Source organism: Hylobates moloch, unplaced genomic scaffold (assembly GCF_009828535.3).
Source record: "Hylobates moloch isolate HMO894 unplaced genomic scaffold, HMol_V3 SCAFFOLD_17, whole genome shotgun sequence".
Lineage (NCBI taxonomy): Eukaryota > Metazoa > Chordata > Mammalia > Primates > Hylobatidae > Hylobates > Hylobates moloch.
The window spans coordinates 37100476-37126410 of NW_026652292.1; the positions used below are offsets into that span (position 1 = coordinate 37100476).

The 25935-nt window shown below is 40.6% G+C and overlaps 1 protein-coding gene, 1 long non-coding RNA gene and 1 other non-coding gene across 4 annotated transcripts in view; 1 reads left to right on the forward strand and 2 right to left on the reverse strand.

Annotated features, from left to right (window-relative positions):
* LOC131381629 (uncharacterized) overlaps positions 1-17944 on the forward strand; it is a 35239-nt gene extending 17295 nt beyond the window's left edge. The window contains exons 3-4 of the long non-coding RNA XR_009210506.1: positions 8366-8622; positions 17257-17944. This is a non-coding gene — a long non-coding RNA (uncharacterized LOC131381629). The remainder of the gene's footprint in view (positions 1-8365; positions 8623-17256) is intronic.
* The window catches only part of PRKAA1 (protein kinase AMP-activated catalytic subunit alpha 1), a 36196-nt gene extending 10571 nt beyond the window's left edge, over positions 1-25625 (reverse strand). For both annotated transcript variants that reach the window (XM_032135202.2, XM_032135204.2), the window contains exons 1-3: positions 25313-25625; positions 4460-4601; positions 2119-2212 (exon numbers count right to left, since the gene is read on the reverse strand). In XM_032135202.2, coding sequence (XP_031991093.1) covers positions 2119-2212; positions 4460-4601; positions 25313-25439 — 363 coding nt within the window. In that variant the 5' untranslated portion in view covers positions 25440-25625. The remainder of the gene's footprint in view (positions 1-2118; positions 2213-4459; positions 4602-25312) is intronic.
* LOC116457157 (small nucleolar RNA SNORA57) lies at positions 17380-17507 on the reverse strand. The gene has a single exon (XR_004244928.1). It is a non-coding gene; the product is annotated as a small nucleolar RNA SNORA57 (small nucleolar RNA).
* Positions 25626-25935: the final 310 nt, after the last annotated feature.

A 25935-nucleotide genomic window follows, 5' to 3' on the forward strand; every position in this document is an offset into this window, starting at 1 on the left:
GAGTATCTGTTCAAATATGAAAATATAGGAGAAAACGATTAAACAAAATATAAAAAGTAAAATAACTAGACAGGCTACAAAAATGAAAATTATACTGTATTAGTAACAAGTACAATTACAAAGGATGGAGAAAGGGATGTCTATAAAGGAAGGTTAGAAAAGTCAAAATACATTTCCAATTAAACATAGCAGATTAAATCTTTTGTCTCCAACTCTTGAAACATCACTAAAATGGCATCAGCAATAAAAGACGCATATAAAGACAAAAAGAACAAAAGAGACAGCAGTAATCAAGAGGAGTCACCAAGGACGACAATAGATAAACAGTAATAAAGACTAAGCCTACAAGAGAAAGCTGAAACCTACGCCTATAGGGGTAGAAACCAGTAAAAAATAAACATCTGCACACAAAGCCTGGGAAGCCTTAGAAATTGGAAACATAGGGAACTGCTCAAGGTAGAAGTGAGAGATGAGCTGAAAACAGGACAAGTGCTTGAAGTAAGAAGCTTTTAAACTCACCCATACTGGGGAGTAAGACCTATAATTTACTCTAGTAAGGCTGAACCAGCTCTGCTCTCAAGGACACCAAGGCAGGGATAAGGCATCCTAAGGAAAACATGGGGGCTAAGACGAAGTCAACATATTAACTAGTGAGACTTGCATCTCTTTTCCCCACTCAGCTCCTGCAGCACTGGCAGCTAAGCTAAGGCCTTTAAGGAAATGGGAAGGTTTCTTCTGGAGCAAATATCTGATCCAAGAAAACGTATTTGTTATTATTAGCATTTGGTATACAGTAATAAAATAGACAAGTCCCTACCTATTCAAGCTATGAGAAAACCCAGCAATCAATAAGTCCTACCCACATGAGCCTGCCATTTAACACCCTATTCTTAAATATTTAGTGGACAGTCAAGAATCACCAAATATCTGAAGAAGGGCCATGCATCAAAGACAAAAATGAATAAAATGAATGCAGAGAGCACAGAAGGTACAGAACAAGATGGAACAGAGGAAAACTTTTTTTAAAATGCCATCCTCAGACTAGGTTATTACATCTGTGAGGCAAATAACAGCAGACTAAAGAAATGAAAATTTCAGAAAATAAGAAACTTTTGAAATAGAAAATATGGGTGCTGAAATTTTAATATTCAACTGGTAAAACTGAAGAAATACCCACAAGGTAAAACCAAGAAATAAACAACAACAGAAAAGATAAGAAAAAATATATCAATTGTGCCTGTTTCCCGTTTCTCCAGGCAGAACTTTTTTTTTTTTTTTTTTTTGGTAAGGAGAAGCAGGAGTAAAGGGGAGTAACTGAAACAGAAATGAATCATGTTAAGAAATAGTAAAATCAAAATTAACTTGGTTAATAAGTTTGACTTTGATAAAAGTAAATAGACATGCTATATGGAACAAATGAATGAGTAATGTAAATAACTTAAGATTGGGAGAAAAGCTTTCTTTTCAGGGCTAGATACAGCTCTCCCACAAAGGGGCTTTTGTATACCACATAACCTGGGTATGAGAAAAAGTATGGGCAGAGGGCAGTGTTGAGTTTTTGTATCTGTAACTTAAGGTAGTGTTCAAAATGTCCTATAAAGTTCCTTCCAGCTCTAAATTCTTTATATCTAATTCCTACCTCCTTCGTGGAGCCTATTTTTACTACTCCAGGTATATCAGATTTCTGAAACCAAAAAATGAATGCAATTTAAATGTGGCTAGAATTGACTAGTAAGGACTAGATCTTTAAGTAATAATATATTTTGTAACGATTAATTACATTAAGATACATATTCAAAGTATTTGTATACCCTGGAAGCATAAGTCTGAGGATTCTAAGTTCTGGGGTCTCAAGCCAATTCCATCATTAATAAATCACGTTACTGTGAGCAAACATATAAGCTATGAGGCTCAGTATCCACATCTGTATAAACAGGCTAAGGAGATAATATTTAAGATCCCTTCTAGTTCTAAATAGTTTATGATTCTAAACAAATATATGACTAAGGGAACTGGTTATTAAATAGACCTCTTAAAATTGCTTGCTGACATTTTGATGCTAGTAAAGGATAAAGGGGGGTTACAAAATACATACAGAATTAAAGCAGAACAGCTTACCCTTCCATTCTTACAGATATAATCAAATAGCTCTCCTCCTGAGACATATTCCATCACCATGAAAATATCAGATGGTGTACTGATGACCTGGTACCTGGTGAGAGAAAACATTGTCTACGAATATTAAAACACGTATATTCATTCATTCAATAAATATTTACTAAGCACCTATAGTATACCAGGTACTAGGCTAGGAGCTAGGAAAACTGCAGGAAACAAAAATTCTCTGCTCTCATGGAGTTCATGTTCCAGGAACCAGGAAACAGACACTAAATAAATAAGCAATATCTCAGGTGGTGGAACACGCTATGAAGAAAAATAAAGCAAATAAAGGGGAATCTTTGTATACAGAGTGCTAAAGGAAAGCCTCTAATAAAGTAACATTCGAGCTGAGCCTAAAAGAAGAATGGGAACAAATTATGTAATTATCTAGGAGGAAAGTGAAACTGGGAGAGGGAATAGCAACTGCAAAGTTCCCCAAGTAGAAGCCTGCTTGGCATGTTTGAGGAATATTAAGAGAGAAATAGGATGTAGAGTCAAAGGTGTTAACTGCAGGCCAGAAGACACAGAATTTTATAAGCCATGATAAGGCTTTGGCTTTTACTCCAAGGAAGATGAAAAGCTATCGTACGTTTTAAGCAGTCATGTGATCTGGCATACTAAAAGGAAAACTATGGCAGCAGTGTGAAGAATTAACTGTCAACAGTAAAGGTAGCCACAGGAGGTTACTTCAGGATTTCATGAGACAGATGAAGGTGGCTGAGACCAGGCTGACAGCAATAAAGGAACTGAGAAGCAATCAAATCCTAGCTTGATTGTGAAGGAAGAAAGGAAATGGATGGTAGAAAGTGAAAGAAACAGGGAAGTTAAAAATGGTTCCTAAGTTTTAGCCCTGGGTAACTGGCTGTTAGCCAAGATGGTGAAAACTGTGGGAAGAGCAGGTTTGGGAGAGTAATAAAGAGTTCATTTTGGGCCGGGTTGAGTTTTAAATGCCTTGCGAACATCCAAATGGAAATGTAAAGTCAGCAGTGAGCAAATGAGTCTGGTGTAAGAAGAGATCTTGGCCGGGCGCGGTGGCTCACACCTGTAATCCCAGCACTTTGGGAGGCCGAGGCAGGTGGATCACAAGGTCAGGAGATCGAGACCATCCTGGCTAACACGGTGAAACCCTGTCTCTACTAAAAATACAAAAAATTAACCGGGCTTGGTGGTGGGTGCCTGTAGTCCCAGCTACTCGGGAGGCTGAGGTAGCAGAATGGCATGAACCCGGAAGGTGGAGGTTGCAGTGAGCCGAGACTGCACCCCAGCCTGGGCGGCAGAGCAAGACTGTCTAAAAAAAAAAAAAAAAAAAGAAGAGATCTTAAAGCAAGAGATGTACATTTAGGGGTGGTCAGCGTATGGATGGTATTTAAAACCATAGCACTCAACAAATGAGAAGAGGTAAGAGCGAAACAAATTTGAGTCAGCCAGTTCAGGAGAAAAACCTAAGCAGCTTTAAGTTCTTGCCCGCATAACAAAGCAGAAGCTGAGCAGGAAACAGTTATTTGTAGACTCTATAACTGGCAACTGTAAAACAACAGTAAGATTACTGCCCTTTTGAAATATTGGATTCCTGAAATTTTGTTATCTGTATGTTCAGGTATAAGCAGGATGCGGAAAAACCCTTTCTACTACCGCATTCTCACTAGTGAGGCTAACTGACATCATGTGGGCATTTGGAGGTCAAGAGTTGTTATTAGCAGATCATTGTTGGTTTTACAGCAATGGGGCACCAAACATTACCAGAAGGGCATCTTTCCAGAAGACAGGAAAGAATGAGAAGATAACAGCTGATAAGCACAAGGGCAAAACATGAACATAGGCTTAAATGACCATCAGTGGGGTTAGAAAAATACATGAATGGGAAAAAACTTTTATTTTTTTGGGGGGACAGAGTTTCGCTTTTGTTGCCCAAGCTGGAGTGCAATGGCACGATCTCAGCTCACTGCAACCTCCGCCTCCCAGGTTCAAGCCATTCTCCTGCCTTAGCCTCCCAAGTAGCTGGGATTACAGGCACCCACCACCATGCCCAGCTAATTTTTGTATTTTTACTGGAGACGGGGTTTCACCATGTTGGCCAGGCTGGTCTCGAACTCCTGACCTCAGGTGATTCGCCTGCCTCAGCCTCCCAAAATGCTGGAATTACAGGTGTGAGCCACCGCACACGGCCTAGGAAGAAACTTTTCAAAACCCTCAGGAAACAAAAAGAAGTGTCAGTCATTTTTCTCACTTGTCACATTAAGTAGGTTAACAAAAAAGATGAAAAGATGACTGGACTATATTTAATATAAACAGAGCTTACAGTTTAATTATATGAGGATGCCTGAAAAGCTTGAGGTTCTGAATTTCTCTGCGGATTTTTCCTACCACATCAAGGCTCCGAATCTTCTGTCGATTGAGTATCTTCACAGCTACTTTATGCCCAGTCAATTCATGTTTGCCAACTGTAAAAGAAGTAATTTAATAAATTAGTACTAAGTATGACTAATAATATATTTACACATTTTCTGGCCGGGTGCAGTGGCTCACGCCTGTAATCCCAGCACTTTGGGAGGTGGAGACGAGTAGATCACTTGAGGTCAGGAGTTCGAAACCAGTCTGGCCAACATGGCAAAACCCCATCTCTACTAAAACATACAAAAATTAATGGCCGCGAGTGGTGGCTCATGCTTATAATCCCAGCACTTTGGGAGGCCGAGGCGGGCCGATCACCTGAGATCAGGAGTTCGAGACCAGCCTGGCTAACATGGTGAAACCCCATTTCTACTAAAAATACAAAAAATTGGCGAGGCACGCTGGTACACAGCTGTAATCCCAGCTACTCGGGCGGCTGAGGCAGGAGAATCGCTTGAACCCAGGAGGCAGAGGTTGCAGTGAGCCGAGATCACACCACTGCACTCCAGCTTGGGCAACAAGAGCAAAACTCTGTCTCAAACAAACAAAAAATACAAAAATTAGCTGGGTGCGGTGGTGGCACATGCCTGTAATCCCAGCTACCTGGGAGGTGAAGCAGGAGAATCACTTGAACCTGGGAGGCAGAGGTTGCAGTGAGCCCAGATCGCACCACTGCACTCCAGTCTGGGGTGATGATTGAGACTCTGTCTCAACAAAATAAAAATAATAATATATTTAGACATATATTATAAGAGTAGTTATCTAGCATCCTCAGAAAATAGCTAAGCAAATGTAAGTTCTTTTCTCTTTTGCCAGATGCATCCCAATGTTCAGATGTTTAAGAGTGATTACATAGGACAATACCTAAGAAATTGGTAACAGTGGTTTCTTCCAGAAAAGAAAGCTAGAAGACTAAACAAAGAGGGGAAGGAGAATTTTTGCTATATACCTTTTTGTATTTTTAAATTCTTTTAATTTTTCACCTTTTAACCTATCACACATACAGACTGAAATTTTTCTTTTAGTATCATTTATATGGATATTAAAACATATAGAAATTGGTGTAACCAGCATTATATAGTCAGATACAGAACAGCTCCCTCATCCCAAAAGACTCTCTCATGCCACAGATACATTTCCCCATCCATAACCTCTTATACCTTTGAAATTCTGGTTCATGTGCATGTGGTTTCTAGTTTTTCTGGTTTCTCTATGTTTTAAATTTTTTTTCCTGTTTTTTAATTTTTTTTTTTTTTTTTTTTTTTGAGACAGGGTGTCACTCTATCACCCAGGGTAGAGTGCTGTGTCACAATCAGAGCTCACTGCAGCCTTAACCTCCCCAGGCTCAGGTGATCAGGTGATCCTCCCATCTCAGCCTCCCAAGTAGCTGGGACTACAGGCAGGCCCCACCACACCCAGCTAATTTTTTTGTATTTTTCTGTAGAAATGATGTTTCACCATATTGGCCAGGATGGTCTCAAACTCCTAGGTTCAAGCAATCCACCATCCTAGGTTCAAGCAATCCACCAGCCTCAACTTCCCAAAGTGCTAGGATTATAGGTGTGAGCCACCATGCCCAGCCTCTATTTTTCAAAATGCAGTTAAAAATAAAAGGAAAAAAAAAATCAAGTCAATTTATCTTTCCATTTTAAATGCTATCACTAGACAGTCGGTGGTGACAGAATTTGGGTTTAGGACATAATCCCAAAAGACACAATCCCAAACGCCATAATCCCAAATGTTGAAATCCCAAAAGATCAAAATCCCTAAAATCTAAAATTCCAAAAATCACAATCCCAAAAGAACAAAATCCTAAAAATAGAATTCTGGAAAAATAATTTGTAAAAAGTTCTCTAAAAGACATTTATTTCCATTTTTAAAAGATTTATTTGAGAAACAAAAACACAACGGAACAGTTCATAGGCCCCTTTCACAATAAAATAGGCACTAATAACATATTTTTGCAAGCATAAACACTCGGGTATACTAACAACCATTGCATGGGTATAATAGGAACAGATAAAATGTATTCATGAAGAAATAGATTAAAAAGCAAAATGGATAAACACGTATCACTATGGTTGGTAATCAGGTGCACCCAGATTCATAACTGTGGTCATCTGAAATACCAGACAACCTGAATCTTCTGACAAGATCGATCAGAAACTGCAATGGGTCACTACCGCTTGCATAAAAACTGCAATAGAGTCACCCAAAGAGCCAAGATCTTGAGAAATTTTATCTTTCACAAATACAGATGAACAAAACAGACATCTCTTAATTTACTGAGCAAGTTTCAACATTTTTATGTACATGCACAATGTTTACACATTACGTCACATTGTGATAATGCATTGTCATGGAGTCAAATATGCAAAAAAAGTGCATAAAATGAATTAGAATTCTCTAAAAGCCTTTACAGAATTTATACCTGCAATATTAGAAATGATGCAAAGATAAAATACATAGCATAGCAAACTGGCACTATGTGTGAAAGGGCAGAAGTCATAACTGATTGAATTTTTTTCACCTGCATATTTTTCACCTGCATATTCACTTCTATGATCTTCAAAACATTCACTTGTGCTTAGACTAGAGCGGTTGTGGTCTAAAAATTTTGTAAGTATATGCTGACCATTTAGAAATCTGGTTATTGCAATTAAGTGATTTTCTGTCTTCACAACACCAATAATAATTAGCTTTTAAACTTTTCTCTTTCACCATTAAGTAGCCTGGTATACTTAATTTATCACAGCCTTTTTGCAAGGGAACAATTTCACAGGTCTCTTCCATTGTGCTGTAAGGAATACAGTAAGAAGGAATGATATTTGGCTTTCTCAATACCAAATCTGTATTAGTCAGCATTCTCGTCAGACATAATTCTCAACAGAGAGCATTCTTTAGAGACATAACCAATGAGATATACATATACATAGATATATGAGAGATGATTTATTAGGGGAATTGGCTCATGCAATTATAGTGGCTGATAAGTTCCACGACAGGTCATTTTCAAGCTGGAGACCCTGGCATGCTGGTAGTTTGGCTCAGTCCAAAGACCTCAGAACCAAGCCAAACCAGGTCTCAGTCTGAGGCTGAAAGCCCAGGACCCAGGGGGCTGCTGGTGTATATCCCGGAGACCAAATGCCAACAAGCCTGGAGTTCTGATGTCCAATTCAGCAGAAGGAAAGTCCGTTCCAGCTCTCAGAAAGGCAACGATTTGTTCTCTCTGGGCCCCCAGCAGATTTAATGGTGGCCACCAACATTGAGGGCAGATCTTCCCCACCTAGTCCACTCAGACTCACATACTAATCTCCTCACAGACAAACCCAAAATAATGCCTTAACAAGTTTCTAGGTATTCCTTAATCCAGTCAAGTTAACACCTAAAATTAAATCCATGAATCCACCCCTCGTCAATTTGGCACCCATAAACCATCTCCTTAAACCATACTTAATTTCCAGATAAATACAATAAAAAGGCAATCCATTCCACCTAATATGATGCAAGTAAAATGATGCAACTATCTTTCATACAACCGAATATGCACTAATTTCTACCCCAGGTGTTGGCTTTCAGCATTTCAACATTTGGGATTTTAATCTTTCATGATTCTGATTTTCAGGATTTCAGATCTGTGAGGTTTTTAGAATTTAGGGATTCTGATTTTTAGAGATTTTGATCTTTCAGTATTTCAACATTTGGGATTACGGCATTAGGGATTTGGTCTTTTGGGGATATGATCAGCACCAGTAGAATTTAGACAGTCATGAGGCTGTCTCCAAAAATTTAACCTTTGTGCACTCTTTCTCAGGAACCTACTGGAGAATATATATTCCATCAAAATCAGGAAGAAACCCAAGAAAGATGGCATGGAATCCAGCAACGAAGAGATCCAATATAGGAGAAAAACTAAGAGAATCTCAAAATGGTGAAGCAAAGTCACAGTAACAGATATGGAGAAGGCCTAGAAGGCAACAAATCCAGACAGGAATGTGACAGAGAATCCAAGATAGTTATTTCTGAGGGATTTTACAAAGGCACTGGAAGATGTGAGAAATTAAGCTTTAGGTAAAAAAAATTAAACAAATGAGAAAAATGAGATAATTCATGAATGCCAGTAAAATTAAAGTTCTGTAAGAAATAAAACATACTCATAGATACTGACTTAGCAAATAGTATTTACACAGCCACAATTATGAAAAAACCAAATATAGGTTTTTTTAAAAGTACGATATAACTGTATTAGGAGGATAGGGGTGTAGTATGAAATGTATAAGAGAAAGAAGGCAGGCAACCCTATAATCACAGCTGAAATCAACTGTGGAAATGAAGCACATTCTAATTTCTAATAAGGCTTTCTCCAATATCCAGTACTAATTAGATGTGATTAAGAGCAGCCAACTTGACTGTTAAAGCTTGCTTCAGGAAGTACCTTTTTTCTTAGAACAAGTACATTAAAACCTAAGCATGGTACTAAACACATCCTCCAAGAATCTCCAAGCTCTGGCTTGGCACAGACTTTCTCTTGATAGCTGCTCAGCTGAAACAGGACTGGGAAATAGCCACAATACTGGATAATACTGGTGGACTCAGACTTGCAAAGAATATTAAGACAGAATCCAATTTGGGCCTGGACTCCCAAACCATCACAAACCAACCAAACTCCTATGATACCTTGCTCAACTGAATTTCAACCCCAATTAACTTTAAGAAACGATTAGAGCTTATCCAAAACTCTGGACATATATTCTGTCATTTAATAAGGAACTGGAATAGGAATTCAAAGCATTCTCTCAAATTCATTATTTTGGCATTATGTACTGAGCATCTCCTACATGCCAGTTAATGCTGCTGGGGAAAACAGTATTGACCAAAAGCAACCTGGGCTATGGGACCTTCCCGGCCTGTAATGATAACAAAAATAACAGTAAAATGAGAAAAAGCAAAAAGTCTTATAATACAAAAGAATAAAACAAAAAAAAAGAATAGACATTAAACTCATCCATGAAATGCATGATTGTATTAGCAAAATTTATTAACTATTTTCAGAGTGATAAGAAAATATAGGAAGTATGAAATCAGAGCAGAGCAAGAAGAATTTTACAATACAATTAAAATCATTTAGAAAACAGTAGGTAGTAGCAATAATAATGTGATGGGAAATTTTATAGAACACACAACAAAAAATGAGGAGGAAATTGGCAAAAATAGGAGGGAAGGTGGTAACTACGGAATAGGGAATTGAGTATAATTTAACTCACGAGTAATACGGAGGAGAATATTAATCCACCTGTAAATAACAGTAGCCCCCCAAAAAACCCAAAAGAAGGCATAATAAACAGAACAAAATCCATAACCAATCAAGATATACCATAAAACTTTTTTCTAATACTTGAGCATTTCATCAAATTATAAATTAATTGTTTTAAAGTATGGTGGTATAACTTCTTCCCTTCTGAAGTAATAGAAGAAATCACAAAAGTATGATCATATCACAGCGGCAGGAAGAGAGGCGGTGCACTGACAGCAATGCCAACAGATCATTCAAATTCATAAACACACACACAAATTACATGATCAGGATCTTTTTTTTTAATCTGTAGTTTTCCTTCTAAGAATCTGATTTAAATATTGATGAAAAAAATGTGCATAAATATGTTCATTACAGTGTATTATGTAAGAACAAAAGGCTGACCAATTTCAGAGAACTGTTTAACACATTGTTATTCCAACCTAACAGACTCTCATAGGAAAACTATAGAAAATGTTCTTATAAAAGTGAAAAACAAATTAAATATGCATTTTACATTTTTTAGCTACACAAAGAAATTTATATAAAAATGGTAATATGCTAAAATGAAAATAGTTATTCCACTGTGATCCTTTTTGAATTTTACTTGCTGCTTTGTATTCTTATCAGTTAGAAAAAAAATTTCCAAGGCCAGGTGTGGTGGCTCAAGCCTGTAATCTCAGCACTTTGGAGGACGAGGTGGGTGGATCACCAGGTCAGGAGTTCAAGACCAGTTTGGCCAACATGGTGAAACCCCATCTCTACTAAAAATACAAAAAAATTAGCCAGGCGTGTTGGCACGCACCTGTAATCCCAGCTACTTAGGAGGCTGAGGCAGGAGAATCACTTGAACCCGAGAGGGGGAGGTTACAGTGAGCGGAGATCATGCCACTGCACTCCAGCCTGGGTGACAGAGCGAGACTCTATCTCAAAAAAAAAATTTCCAAAGGGGAAAAAACAATTACAAGTAGTATTAGCAGATTCACCTTTTTTGGGAGTAGAGTTGAATAGGGTTGAACCCCTAATTCCAGTTGCACAAGTGAAAGCAGTATGTATACAAAGCATAGATTTTATAGTCGCACAGACCTCAGTTTTATTCCTGTTTGAAGTTACTTACTAGATGTTTGACTTGGGCAAGTTAAAGAAACTACAACCTTCTATTTACTCATCTGTAAAATAAGAATACCACATACTCCATAAGGGTGACTATAACAGATACATGAAATAGTGTTTGTAAAGCACTTTCCACAATGTCTGGCACATAGGAAGTGATTGATAAATAAATGGTAGCCATTATTATTTAGGGTTATTTATTTTCCACTGCTCCCAGGCCTGTTCCCCCATCTGTATCTAATCAGCCCTGAATTATTTGTTTTAATCTCTGAATAGCCAGCTTTATCTCAGCTCTGACTGCTGCTCCCTATCCATTTAGATGCAATAGCATTCCTTTATCCAGGTACATAAGTGCTAAATAAATAATAGCTGTCATTTTAATGTATCTAGCTTCCATTCCCATATACTTCAATCCCTCCAACCCGCTCCACCACTCCTACCCCACCACCACTACCACCAATCCTCAGATTTCTACCTTCCAAAGTTCAACTCATTTCCTGACTCTGGTTAATGTTCAGCAGATTACTATCAGACATATATACACATAACACCAATCCTTGACAGTGATTTCACCTACTATAGGAACACTTGTTTGGTCATAGAAGAACACAGAGGAAAAAAGCAACTTAATTTGATGTGATTATTAATAAACAAGGGCTTTTTTTAACAAAAACAATTTTTTACACCATAAATCTAGTTCCTTTACAATACATAATTAAGGTATACAACTTACTAGTTAATATTTGCAGCATACTCACTTTGTACCCAAACATAATGACATACTCTCACCAACCTGGAAGAGTTGGCATTATTAGCAACATTTTACAGGAAATTGAGACACAGAAAGATGAAATAACTTGCCCAAAGTTACACAGCTAATGAGTGGAAAAGCCAAAACTTCAACCCAGGTCAGACTCGAAAAGTTATGCTTTTTCCGAACATGGTAAGTGAAATTTGATTTTTTTAAAAAGATAATCCTCAGAAAGACATGTAAGCATACACATCCTTTCAATAAAACATAAATGGAAGTTAAACATATCAGAGAAATTCTTAATGTATATACAGTTTTGAAAAGAATAGACTGAATTCCTTGTACTAATAAGAATTATCCAGAAATGCATTCTATCATACAAATTCATTCATTCAAGAAATATTTGAACGGCCGGGTGCAGTGGCTCACGCCTGTAATCCCAGCACTTTGGGAGGCCGAGGCGGGTGGATCACGAGGTCAGGAGATCAAGACCATCCTGGCTAACACAGTGAAACCCCATCCCTAATAAAAATATAAAAAATCAGCCGGGCATGGTGGCAGGCGCCTGTAGTCCCAGCTACTTGGGAGGCTGAGGCAGGAGAATGGCGTGAACCCGGGAGGCGGAGCTTGCAGTGAGCCAAGCAAGATCGCACCACTACACTCCAGCCTGGGTGACAGAGCAAGACTCTATCTCAAAAAAAAAAAGAAAAAAGAAATATTTGAGTACCAGCACCTACTGTGTGCCAGGCACTGCTACTATGACCTCCTTCCTGTATCAGAACATGAATCCAGTGTACTGAAAACCTGCCTCATATCAATTTCAATGTCATAGAATTCCACAGACATTTTATTTTATTTTTATTTTTTTTTGAGACAGATTCCTTTTTCCCAGGTGGGTGCAATAGTGATCTCGGCTACGCAATCTGCCTCTTGTTCAACACGAGTAGCTGGGATTACAGGTACCCACCACCTCGCCCGGCTAATTTTTGTATGTTTAGTAGAGACGGGGTTTCACCATGTTAGTCAGGCTGGTCTTGAACTCCTGACCTCAGGTGATCCGCCCCCCTCAGCCTCCCAAAGTGCTGGGATTACAGGCATGAGCCACCACACCCAGCCCACAGACATGTTACTAATACATTATATCAAACCAATTTAAAAGTTACTCAAAAACTAAGAAAGAAAGCATAAAACTAAAAGTATACAAAATATAAAAACAAGTGTAGTGAAGTGAATAATATCCCCACAAAATCCATGTCAACCCAGAATCTCTGATTGTTATCTTATTTGGAAATAGGATCTTTACAGACGTGACTAGTGAAGGATTTAAGATGAAATCTTACTGGATTTAGGATGAACCCTATATCTAATGCCTGGTATCCTTACAAGAAGAGGAGAGCGCACACACACACACACACACACACACACACACACACACACACACAGAGAGAGAGAGAGAGAGAGAGAGAGCGCATGAGTGCTAGCGAGCGAGAGAGTGCAGCCATTTGAAGACAGGCAGAGACTGGAGTGATGCTATCACAAACCAAGGAACATCAGGAGCCACAAAAAGTTAGAAGAGGGCCGGGCACGGTGGCTCACGCCTGTAATCCCAGCACTTTGGGAGGCAGAGGCGGGCAGATCACCTGAGGTCAGGAGTTCGAGACCAGCCTGGCCAACATGGTGAAACCCCATCTCTACTAAAAATAAAAAAATTAGCCAGGTGTGGCGGAACACGCCTATAGTCCCAGCTACTTGAGAGACTGAGGCAGGAGAATCACTTGAACCCGGGAGGTGGAGGTTGCAGTGAGCTGAGATCACGCCACTGCACTCTATTCTGTGTGACAGAGTGAGACTCCGTCTCAAAAAAAAAAAAAAAAAAATCAGCAGCAGCTGGAAGAGGCAAGGAACAGATTCTCCACTAGAGCCTTCAGAAGAAACATGGCACTGATGGCCCTTTGATTTCAAATTTCTGACCTCCAGTACTGGCAAAGAATAATTTTCTGTTGCCGTAAGTCACTGAGTCTGTGGCATTGTTATGCAACCCTAGAAACGGATATAGTTAGTTTATCAGCTGAAAAGTGGATTTTCTAAAGAAGTACCAAACAGTAATCATAGAGCTGAGGAATAGTATAACTGAACTGAAAAATTCAATAAAGGGGTTCAACCACAGGCTACATCAAGCAGAAGAAAAGATTAGTAATTAGAAGACAGGCCACTGGAAATCATACGATCTGAGGAAGAAAAAAGGATAAAGAATGAAAAACAGTGGTCAGGCATGGTGGCTCACGCCTGTAATCCCAGCACCTTGGGAGGCCGAGGCAGGAGGAGCACTTGAGGTTAGGAGTTCAAAACTGGCCTGGCCAACATGGTGAAACCCTGTCTCTACTAAAAATACAAAAAAAAAAAAAAAATAGCTGCGAGTGGTGGTGCACGCCTGTAATCCTAGCTACTTGGGAGGCTGAGTGGGAGGATCGCTTGAATAGAGCAGGCAGAGGTTGCAGTGAGCGGAGATCTCACCACTGCACTCTAGCCTGGGCAACAAAGTGAGACTTTGTCTCAAACAAACAAACAAAAAGAAACAGAAAAAGAAATGGTAAAGGAAGTTCTTCAAGCTGAAGAAAGAAGACACTAATGAGTGACAGGAAAACATGAGAAGTATAAAACTCACTGGAAAAAGTAAGTATACTGTCAAACCCAAAACACACTAATACTGTAATGGTGGTGAGTAAATCAATTATATATCTAGTATAAAGGTTAAAAGAGAAAACTATTAAAAATAGTTAAAGCTAGCCAGGCATGGTGGCTCACACCTGTAATCCCAGCACTTTGGGAGGCCGAAGCGGGCGTGTCACCTGAGGTTGGGAGTTTGAGACCAGCCTGACCGACATGGAGAAACCCCATCTCTACTAAAAATACAAAATTAGCCGGGCGTGGTGGCGCATGCCTGTAATCCCAGCTACTCAGGAGGCTGAGGCAGCAGAATAGCTTGAACCTGGGAGGTGGAGGTTGGGGTGAGCCAAGATCACGCCATTGCTCTCCAGTCCCAGCAACAAGAGTGAAACTCCGTCTCAAAAAAATAATAATAATAATAATAAAGCTACAGTAATTTGTTAAAGATACAAATTATTTTTTAAATGTATATTGTGACATCATGAACATAAAACATGGAGGAGGGGGAGTAAAAATGTAGAATTTGTGTATATGATCAAAGTTAACTTGTTATCAGCTTGTATACCAGTTATAAGATGTTTTGTGTAAGCCACAGGGCAACTACAAAGCAAAAGTCTTTGCTTTTTCAAAAGATAAAAAGAAAAAATCCAAAGTGGACCACTACAGAAAGCAATCGAGCCACAAAGGGGGAAAGTAATAGAGAAAGGAACAAAGGTTCTAGAGAAACACTAGAAAACAATTAACAAAATGGCACTACTAAGTCCTTACCTATCAATAATTACTTCGAATGTAAACAGATTAAATTCTCCAAACAATAGGCATGGAGTGGCTAAATGGATAAAAAACAAGACCCAACTCTACGCTGCCTATAAAGAGACTCACTTCACCATAAAAGACACTCATAGACTGAAAATGAAGGGACTGAAAAAGATATTCTATACAAATGCAAACAAAAGAGAAGAGAGATAGCTATACTTATTTCAGACAAAATAGACTTTAGGCCTAAAGAGAACAAAGCTGGAGGCATCACACTACCATGTTTGAAAATATATTACAAACCTATAGTAATTAAAACAGCATGGCACCGACATAAAAACAGACATGTCAACCAATGGAATAGGATGGATAGCCCAGAATAAATGCATATTATCTATAATCAATGGAGTTTTGACAAAGGTGCCAAGACTACACAATGGGGAAAGGACAGTCTCTTCAATAATGTCATTTGAAAAACTGGATAGCCACATACAGAAGAATGGAAATGGACCTTTATCTCACCCCTTAACAAATATCAACTTAAAATGGATTAAATTTAGGACCTGAAATTACAAATCTACTAGAAGAAAAGCTAGGCGAGAAGCTCCATGACACAGGTTTGGGCAATGATTTCTTGGATATGACCCCCTAATGCACAGGCAACAAAAGCAATAATAAACAAATGGGATGACATCAAACTAAAAAGCTTCTGTACAGCAAAAAACAAACGAACAGGCCAGACGCATAATCCCAACACTTTGGCAGGCCGAGGCAGGTGGATCACGAGGTCAGGAGTTCGAGATCAGCCTGACCAACATGGTGAAGCCCCATCTCTACTAAAAATACAAAATTAGCTGAGCGTAGTGGTGCACACCTGTAGTCCCAGCTACTCATGAGGCTGAGGCAGGAGAATGGCTTGAACCCAGGAGGCGCAGGTTGCAGTGAGCCAAGATCACGCCATTGCACTCCAGCCTGGGCGACAGAGGGAGACTCCATCTCAAAAAAACAAACAAACAAGCAAGCAAAAACAAATAGAGTGAAGAGACAACCCAAAGACTGAGAAAACGTATTTACAAATCATGCATCAGATATATAGCTAATATCCGGCCAGGCACAGTGGCTCATGCCTGTAATCTCAGCACTTTGGAGGCCGAGGCGGGTGGATCACTTGAGCCCAGGAGTACAAGACCAGTCTAAGCAACATGGTGAGACACTGTCTCTATAAAACATACATAAATTAGCCAGGTGTGGTGGTGTATGCCTGTAGTCCCAGCTACTTGGGAGGCAGAGGCGGGAGGATCACTTGCGCCCAGGAGGTCAAGGCTGCAGTGAGCCATGATCATGCCACTGCACTCCAGCCTGGGCAACACAGTGAGACACTGTCTCAAAAATAAAAATAAAAAAAAAGACAAACAAATGGCCAACAGATAGATGAAAAAATGCTGAACATCTCTAATCATAAGAGAAATGCAAATGAAAGCCACAATAAGGTATCACCTCACACCTGTTAGACTGGCTATTATCAAACAGGTGAAAGACAAGTGTTAGCAAGGACACAGAGAAATGGAACACTTATACACCGTTGGTGAAACTATAAATACAGCCATTTTGTAAAACAGTGTAGAGGTTCCTCACAAAACTAAAAATAGAATTACTATATGATCCAGCAATCCCATTACTGAGTACATACCCAAAGGAACTGAAATCAGTATGTCAGAGGTGTCTGAGACTCACTTATATTTGGAATCTAAAAAAGTCAAACTCACAGAAGTAGAGAGTAGAATGGTGATTACCAGTAGCTGGGGTAAGTGGGGCTGGAGGGAAAAAGGAAGATATTGGCCAATGGCTACATAAAATTACAGTCAGGAGGAACAGGATCCTGGTATTGTATTGCATAGCATCATGATTACAGTAAATATATTAATTTTTCAAGAGTTAAAAAAGGGAACTTTAAATGTTCTCACCACAAAGAAATGATAAATATTTGAGGAGACAGATATACTACTTGGCCTGATTTGATGAGTGTAGAATGTATACATGTATCAAAACATCACATTGTGCCGCATAAATATATACAATTGTTACTTATTAAAGATAGATTTTCTTTTTTATTTACTCATGGTAGGAATGGCCTTCATTGGTTGCAATAGGAAGCGAAAGAGGAGACCTGAAATCAAACGAGAAAGCGTAGGCATCCTGGGGAGGAGCCTACTGGATCTCAGTTCTGCCCTGCTCAGAGAAGTTCAGTATCCAGGCCACTGAGAACAGAACCGTCTGGCACCAAAGACATGATTTTGAGGGGGCCGGAGCCCTTTCCCTCTGCCTCCATACATAACAGGAGCAGGACCACACATTCAGTCCGACAAGAAAAGGAGGGTGGATTTTCTAAACTATGATATTCACCATTAAAATTAACAAGTTAACAAAAGTAATATTTTTTGAAAACAGGTTTTCTAATTGTACTACACATGATCATGACTTCTTAAATGGAACACACTGTACATGAAGACTGGGAACCAAACAAATGTTAACTTATGAGTATCAACTGCTCTTTATACCCTCACACAGCGACAGCAGTAGGAGTTATTTAGCAGGATAGGGCTTTTTGCTCCCTGCCTAGAATGTTCCAGCTCATGTGGTTTTCCGCTTTTTGAATTTGTATCCCAGCCTTCATAGTCTATCAGGAGTCAACTCTTTCTCTTTTTTTTGTTTTTTGTTGTTGTTGTTGAGATGGAGCCTCGCTCTGTCGCCAGGCTGAAGTGCAGTGGCACAATCTCGGCTCACTGCAATCTCCGCCTCCGGGGTTCAAGCAATTCTCCTGCCTCGGCCTCCCGAATAACTGGGACAACAGCCGCACGCCACGACAGCCAGCTAATTTTTGTATTTTTAGTAGAGATGGGGTTTCACCATGTTGGCCAGGATGGTCTCAATATCTTGAGCTCGTGATCCGCCCGCCTTGGCATCCCAAAAGTGCTGGGATTACAGGCATGAGCCACCACGCCCAGCCTTCAGTAGCATAGTACTTTTTAAAACATGGCATCTAATAGCTTAGGAGACACTCACATTATCACATTTGAGCATAAACCTATGATGGAGGTACTGTCTTTTACAGATAAAGAAACTGAGGCTCTAAAAGATTCTGCAAGTTGTGGAAGTAAAGCTATTGTGATCAAGTTGGGACAGGTCTTCTGACTCCCAAGTCTTTTGACCTATCCACTCTCTCAACCATCACTGTGCAGTGAGAGGGACAAAGGGCTTGGCATGGTATCAGAAACTAAACTGTTTTCTCAAAACCAGGCTAAATATTCTCCCCAGTGAGTAAACTCAGTTGTAGCCAAACTAAATGCTGTTCCATAGTTCATCAATGAATGTAGTAAATGGACTTTGTCAGGCATATGCACTACTAAGGGATTCCCCCCTTTTTCAAAATTCAAACTTTATTCTTCAGACTGTCAGTTTTTAGAATAGTGCTAAGGTTTTGCTTTTAAATGAAAGGGAAGACTTGCACGTTACTCAGAGCAAATGTTACCAGCATTCCCTTACAAGAATAGCAGATTAGTCAACTAAATATTAGCTAACAACCAGGCTATTGCTATCTAAAGGGAACTTTGTCTAACTGCATAACATTGTAACAAATGCTCTTCTAATTAGATATATAATCCTGAAGGGAAATAAGATCATACTTTGAAACAGAGGATTTTAATAGGACAGAGAGGCAGCAAAGATAGAAACAGCTACTAAAGATATTCTAGACACCTAACCATTTCATTCCCACTTTAAAATTGAAAGAATAAAAATGTGTTAAGGAAATAGCTTAATCCTGGGGAAGGGTGGGCTTTAAAAGCTATAGATGGTAATTTAAGAAAGCAAACAAAACATTTCAAGCACACCAAGGGCATTCCAAATACCCATGAGCCACCATCAGCTTAAGCAACAAAACATTACAGATACAACTCAAGCCCTGCATGACTCCTCCCAGATTCCCTTATCCTTCATCTGTCCTCAGAAGTAACCACTATTCTGAATTTGGTGTTTGTGTTTCCCACGTTTATATATTTTTACATGGGTATGAATCTATAAAAAATATAGTAACATTATTTTTCATGTTTATTTTTACAAATGTCATTGTATATATTTTGATAACACAATACCTGCACTATACACACAATTCAAAAGTACAAAAGCATCCACAGTGCAACGCAATGTCCTCCTGTACCTAGTCCCCTATACTGAGCAACTAACGTAACCAGTCTTGTGTGTATCTTTAAACAGACACACTCTATATATAAAAGCAGTCACATTTAAGATACAGATTTGCCCCTGCCTTTTATACATAAGTGGTAGGCATATTGAACACATTGTTCTACTTTTTCCTCTTAAAAATACACCTTGGAAATTGTTCTCTAAAATATACAAAGTTCCTCCCTTTTTCTTCCTTAATGTTTGCAAGGTATTTCACTATATGGATAAACCATAACTATTACACTATTAGAAAGGTTACTTCAAAAGTTTTGTATTAATATTTACAACAATATGGCAACAAATAACCCATTATTTCATACACATGAGTACATCTATAGAATAATTCCTAGAAGTTGAGTTGTTAGGTTAATTTTAATAAATGCTGTCACTCTCTCATGTAGAGGTAGGATACCAATTTATACTCTACCAGCATTGTATGAGTGGTTCTGTAAGTTTCTAAAATTTATATAAATAACAGCAGACTATACATATTCTTATGCACTTGCTTTCGAGGTCTAACCTTATATTTTTAAGATTCATTCACACTGATGTATATAGCTCTAGTTCAAGTTTATATGTTTTACTTAAAGGAATTTTTAAATAACTTCTACTATGATTCATTCACAAGGAGTACAGTTACCTATGTAGCTGAAATTGCAGTTTTACACAGAAATACTTACGAACTTAGGCCAAGCGTGGTGGCTCATGCCTGTAATCCCAGCACTTTGGGAGGCTGAGGTGGGTGGATCACCTGAGGTCAGGAGTTCAAGACTAACCTGGCCAACGTGGTGAAACCCCCATCTCTACTAAAAATACAAAAAAAAATTAGCTGGGCGTAGTGGTGGGCGCCTATAATCCCAGCCACTTGGGAGGCTGAGGCTGGAGAATCGCTTGAACCCAGGAGGTGGAAGTTGCAGTGAGCTGAGATCGCACCATTGCACTCCAGCCTGGGCGACAAGAGTGAAACTCCATCTCAAAAAAAAAAAAAAAAAAGAAAGACTTACCAACTTAATAGTTTATATGTATAAACAACTCATTTGCCGAAGATACACCCAGCCTACCAAAGAGATCATCTTCTCTAGAAAAACTAACAAAGACTGCCATTTTAATGATATGACTCTTTGCTCATCCATGCTTTTTTTGGGCAGAGGGAAGGCCCACAAGGGCATGGAACCTAACATCTTGATAAGTAGAAGGAAAAAAAAAAGATGCCTTGGAAACAACAGAGACAATTCAAGCATAATCACAAAATAACCCTAGTTTTCGGTAAACTTTCCTCTCAAAATGCTACCACTAAGTAACCAAACAAATTTTTTGGCCTATAACAGGAAACAATCACTCCGAACTTCCAGCCTACTCTCCCCGCAAAATTAAATTTCCTATAAGCCTGGAATATCATACTGAGACTTTTTCTGCGTATCAGTATCATATATTTTATTAGATCCCTCTTCATGTTAAATTTACTAATATGTGTAACTAATTTTTAAAGCTTTCTTTATTCCAACTTGTCTAAATTTATGGCTAACCCTATTATTTGCAAGAACTCTTGCATAATTAAGGCTGTTGGTGTTAATTACCAACATCACCACGATAGTGGCCATTTCTGCCTGTTCACTGAGTATCCATGTCCCCCTTTCTCTCTCCTAACAACACCCATTTATGTGTAGGTGTCTACCCTGTCCCCCCACACTATCCAAGTACTTAGAAGATGTCTCCCGGCCCAGCACGGTGGTTCAGGCCTGTAATCCCAGCACTTTGGGAGGCCGAGGCTGGTGGGATCACCTGAGGTCAGGAGTTCGAGCCCAGCCTGGCCAACATGGTGAAACCCCACCTCTACTAAAAATACAAAAATTAGTAGGATGTGGTGGCACACGTCTGTAATCCCAGCTACTAGGGAAGGTGGAGCAGAAGAATCACTTGAACTCGGGAGGCAGAGGTTGCAATGAGCTGTCATTGCACCCTCTGCCCCCCGCCTGGGGGAAAAAAAGGAAAATGCTCCCAAAAAAAAAAAAAAAAACAAAACTGTTCCCTGTTCACCACATGCACACTAACATCTATCTACTGCTTTTTGATTTTTTGATTATGGCCATTCTTGCAGGAGTGAGGTGGTATCACATTGTGGTTCTGATTTGCATTTCCCTGATCATTAGTGATGCTGAGCATTTTTTCATGTTTGTTGGCCATTTGTATATCTTCTTTTGAGAACTGTCTATTCATGTCCTTAGCCCACTTTTTGATGGGACTGTTTGTTTTTTTCTGATTTATTTGAGTTCATTGTGGATTCTGGGTATTAGTCCTTTTTCAGATGTATTGATTAGGAAGATTTTCTCCCACTGTGTGGGTTGTCTGTTTACTCTGCTGACTGTTCCTTTTCCTGTGCAAAAGCTCTTCAGTTTAATCAGGTCCCAGCTATTTATCTTTGTTTTTACTGCATTTGCTTTTGGGTTCTTAGTCATTAAATCCTTGCCTAACCCAATGTCTAGAAGGGTTTTTCCAATGTTATCTTCTAGAATTTTTACAGTTTCAGGTCTTAGGTTTAAGTCCTTAATCCATCTTGAGTTGATTTTTGTATAAGGTTGAGAGATGAGAATCCTGTTTCATTCTCCTACATGTGGCTGGCCAATTATCCCAGCACCATTTGTTGAAAAGGGTGAACAGGGAACACTTCTACACTGCTGGTGGGAATGTAAACTAGTACAGCTGCTATGGAAAACAGTGTGGATATTCCTTAAAGAACTAAAAGTAGAACTACCATTTGATCCAGCAATCCCTTCTGAAAAGAAGTCATTATTTGAAAAAGATACTTGCACATGCATGTTTATAGCAGCACAATTCACAATTGCAAAATTGTGGAACCAATCCAAATGCCCATCACTCAACGTATGGATAAAGAAACTGTGGTGTATACACACACACACACACACGATGGAATACTACACAGCCATAAAAAGGAATGAATTAACATCATTTGCAGTGACTTGGATAAGAGTGGAGACTATTATTCTAAGTGAAGTAACTCAGGAATGGAAAACCAACATAATATGTTCTAATCACTGATATGTGGGAGCTAAGCTATGAGGACGCAAAGGCCTAAGAATGATACAGTGGACTCTGGGGACTTGAAGAGTGGGAGGGGGGTGAGAGATAACAGACTACAAATATGATGCAGTGTATACTGCTCGGGTGATGGGTGCACCAAAATCTCACAAATCACCACTAAAGAATTTACTCATGCAACCAAATACCATCTGTACCCCAATAACTTAAAGAAAAATTTAAAAAATAAAACAAATTTTTAAAAAAAGAAGATGTCTCCCACCCACCCACCTCTCTTGCACACACATCAAAGGGTGGGTCATATTCCTCCAAGGGCAATGCCATCCTCCTTGCTAATGCCTGCTTAGGAATACAAGCATAAGCCAATTGGCACATGGCATTCCTAGCCAGAGGGACTGGATGCACCAATGAGACTCATAAGAGGTATGCTGGCCTTCCCTGCTGGAAGGACTTATCTGTGGAGAGAAAACCACAGATAAGTTCTTTACTAGGTGAAGCTGGATTTTCTATTACTTGTGGCAAAAAGCATCCCAACTGTTAACTTGAAAAATGAACAGGTTAAAGATTCTGATCAACATCAACAAATGTGATTATGAACAGATTTAACCGTATCTATGAAACCTATGATCCTTGGACTAATATTGGCCTTTGTACATTTGGAGAGTTTGTTGACTTTAACATAATATGGTAATCCAAGAGAAGTTCATGTGGGTGGAGAAGTGAAGGTTAAGAAACAGCAAAGTCACTGGAGACATTCATGTCACAGCCATATCACAGATCAAATCCAGAAGATGAAAAATCTCTTCTTGCTTTACTACCTGCCATGCCAAAAACCACTTAGCAAATACGAAAATAGACCTGGCCGGGCACGGTGGCTCACGCCTGTAATCCCAGCACTTTGGGAGGCTGAGATGGGTGGATCACCTGAGGTCAGGAGCTCGAGACCAGCCGGGCCAACATGGTGAAACCCCATCTCTACTAAAAATATGAAATTAGCCGGGTGTGGTGGTGGGTGCCTGTAATCCCAGCTACTCAGGAGGCTGAGGCAGAAGAACTGCTTGAACCCGGGAAGCGGAGGTTGCAATGAGCCAAGTTCGCACCACACGGCACTCCAGCCTGGGCAACAGAGCAAGACTCCGTCTCGGGAAAAAAAAGAAAAGAAAAAAGAAAAAAAAAAAAAAGACCTGACTTTATGCAAGCATTCAAGTCTATATTAGGGGAATGATGAACACCCTAATCCAGGCAGAACTCTGGGAAGGGGTGGGGGCAAAAATGAACATTTTTTTTTTTTTTTACAAACACTTGTAAACTAAAAAGTAGTTTGTAATTGCTAACAAGAAATATCATAGCCAAAGATAAAGTTAAAACTTCCAGGGTAAAAAACATCTTACTGGCCTTATATGGACCTGTCCTAAGAGCTGTTATTACCCAATTCTGGCATTTGCTCCTTACTTCCTCCTGACATTGTCCGCCTTGCCGATTTTCATAAGAAGGTTCAGGCAGTTGCTTCCCTGTGGGATATACAACAATTTTCCAATTCTATGACTCAGAAAATGACAAGGGAAGGAAGGGTTCTTCTCTTCTAACCCTAAATAAAATCAGAAAATGTTTAGCTCTGGAAGAGTAAGGCTCAGTTGAGTTACCGTACAGACTTTAGCAAACTTTTTTTCTTTCAAGTCAATATTTACCAAGAACTCAGTATATGCAAGTCCGTCTATTATTTATCCAAAGCCAATGCATGAATTATTTTTATCAGTTCCAAACTTCCTTTCTCTGCATCCCTTAGAGCAAAGTCAAATATGTTAAAGAAAAAAAAATCATGCCTCACAAAACTTGCAATTAAACGTTTTTTGCCAGAATTGGTGGACTGTAAAGCAAGCTTATTTCCAGAATATTGTTTTGAAAGAGTCCACACTTTTCTTTTAATTTCAATAGCTTTAGGGGTACAAGTGGCTTTTGGTTACATAGATGAACTGCATAGTGGTGAAGTCTGGGCTTTTAGCGTACCCTTCACCCGAATGGTGTACAATGCACCCAATACACCTTTCTTAAAACAAAAGTTCAAATGATGTGCACTTAAAGCGTTTATTAGAATACAAATAACCTTTGAAAATAAGTGGAAACGAACTGTACTAATAAAGTAATAAATACTATCTGGAGGCAACATCTGAACTAACAACCAAGTTTCGCACGGAGAAACTCCTGTTAATTCGGAAACACTAAAGGCACAGTCTCATTCAGAACGTAAACCATGCATCGCAAATACTGAACCAGTTTATATTCACTAACTGCTCCGAAGGAAACCAGTGATCTTTTCCGACGACATGGCCTTTAAAAAAAATGATGTAGGCTACCCACAAAGAAACCTTACTTCTGCGGAAACACATTTCGCACTCGGGAAACAGCAGGGGCCGGTAAATCGACAGCCTCCTACAGAGGACGGAAATACGGACAACGCCGAGGACCGCCAAGGAAGCGATGGGCTGGCCCTGAGCCAAGGGAGCACAACCCGGGCGCACAAGAGGCCGCCTCCCCGGGGATCGCGCCCGGCGCCCCCTCCCAGCACCCAGAGCGCGCCGCGCCGCCCGCCTGCCCCGCCTGGGAAAGTTTGCACCTTCGCATCCCAGCCCCTCGCACCTACCAGCCCCTCCGGCCGCGGCGCCGTCGCCATGGCGACTGGCCCCCACCCCACCCCCACCCGGCCTGTGCTGGCCGCGCCGCAGCCCCGCGGCGGTTGGGGAGAGCTCCCGCAGGATCCGGGACAGGGGCTGCCCAGCCGTGGAAAGAAGGGACGCAGCGGACGGGGGAAGATGAAGAGGTGCGGAAAGCGGAAGTCGTGCGGCTCCCCAGCTGGGGCCGAGCCTCGTCCCGCGGGTTCTCACCCTTCACTTTGCCGAAGGTGCCGACCCCCAGCGTGTCACCCAGGATGTAGTGGCCGATCTTCACCCGCCCGTCGTGTTTCTGCTTCTCGGCTGTCGCCATCTTTCTCCAGGAACTGAGTCTGCGCATGGCGCTGCGGGAGGGGGCGGAGGGGGCGGGCAGGGCCGCGCCGGGGGCGGGCGAGGAGGGGGTGGGGACGCGGGAGGGCAGCCGCCGAGCCGAGCCACCGCCCTGCGCCGCCAGCGCAGGCCCCGCAGCCGCCGTCGGGCGCAGACGCTCCCCCTGGCGGGGCGGGCGGGGGCTGCCAGGAGAATCACCAGTACCCGCCTCCTCGCCCCGCATCCTCGGGCCTGGGCGCCCGCCCACCGGCACGCGGAGGGGCTTCCTGGAACGATTAGGCGGACCGTCGCCCCCAGGCTCCTTTCTCCTCTGGCGGAGTTTCTGCCCGCTGCGATCTTCCCTAATTACCACTCTGCGGTCGGAGAAGAGCCTTCTCCGGGTGACTCCAGAGGGGAGATGAGGACTGGGAAGCCAGCTTGAGTGATGCAGATCTGTGGCTTGTTAACGAGAGCCGCGTGAATTAAAGCAAGGCAGGGGACACCGCCCTGCCACTGCTTTCTAACCT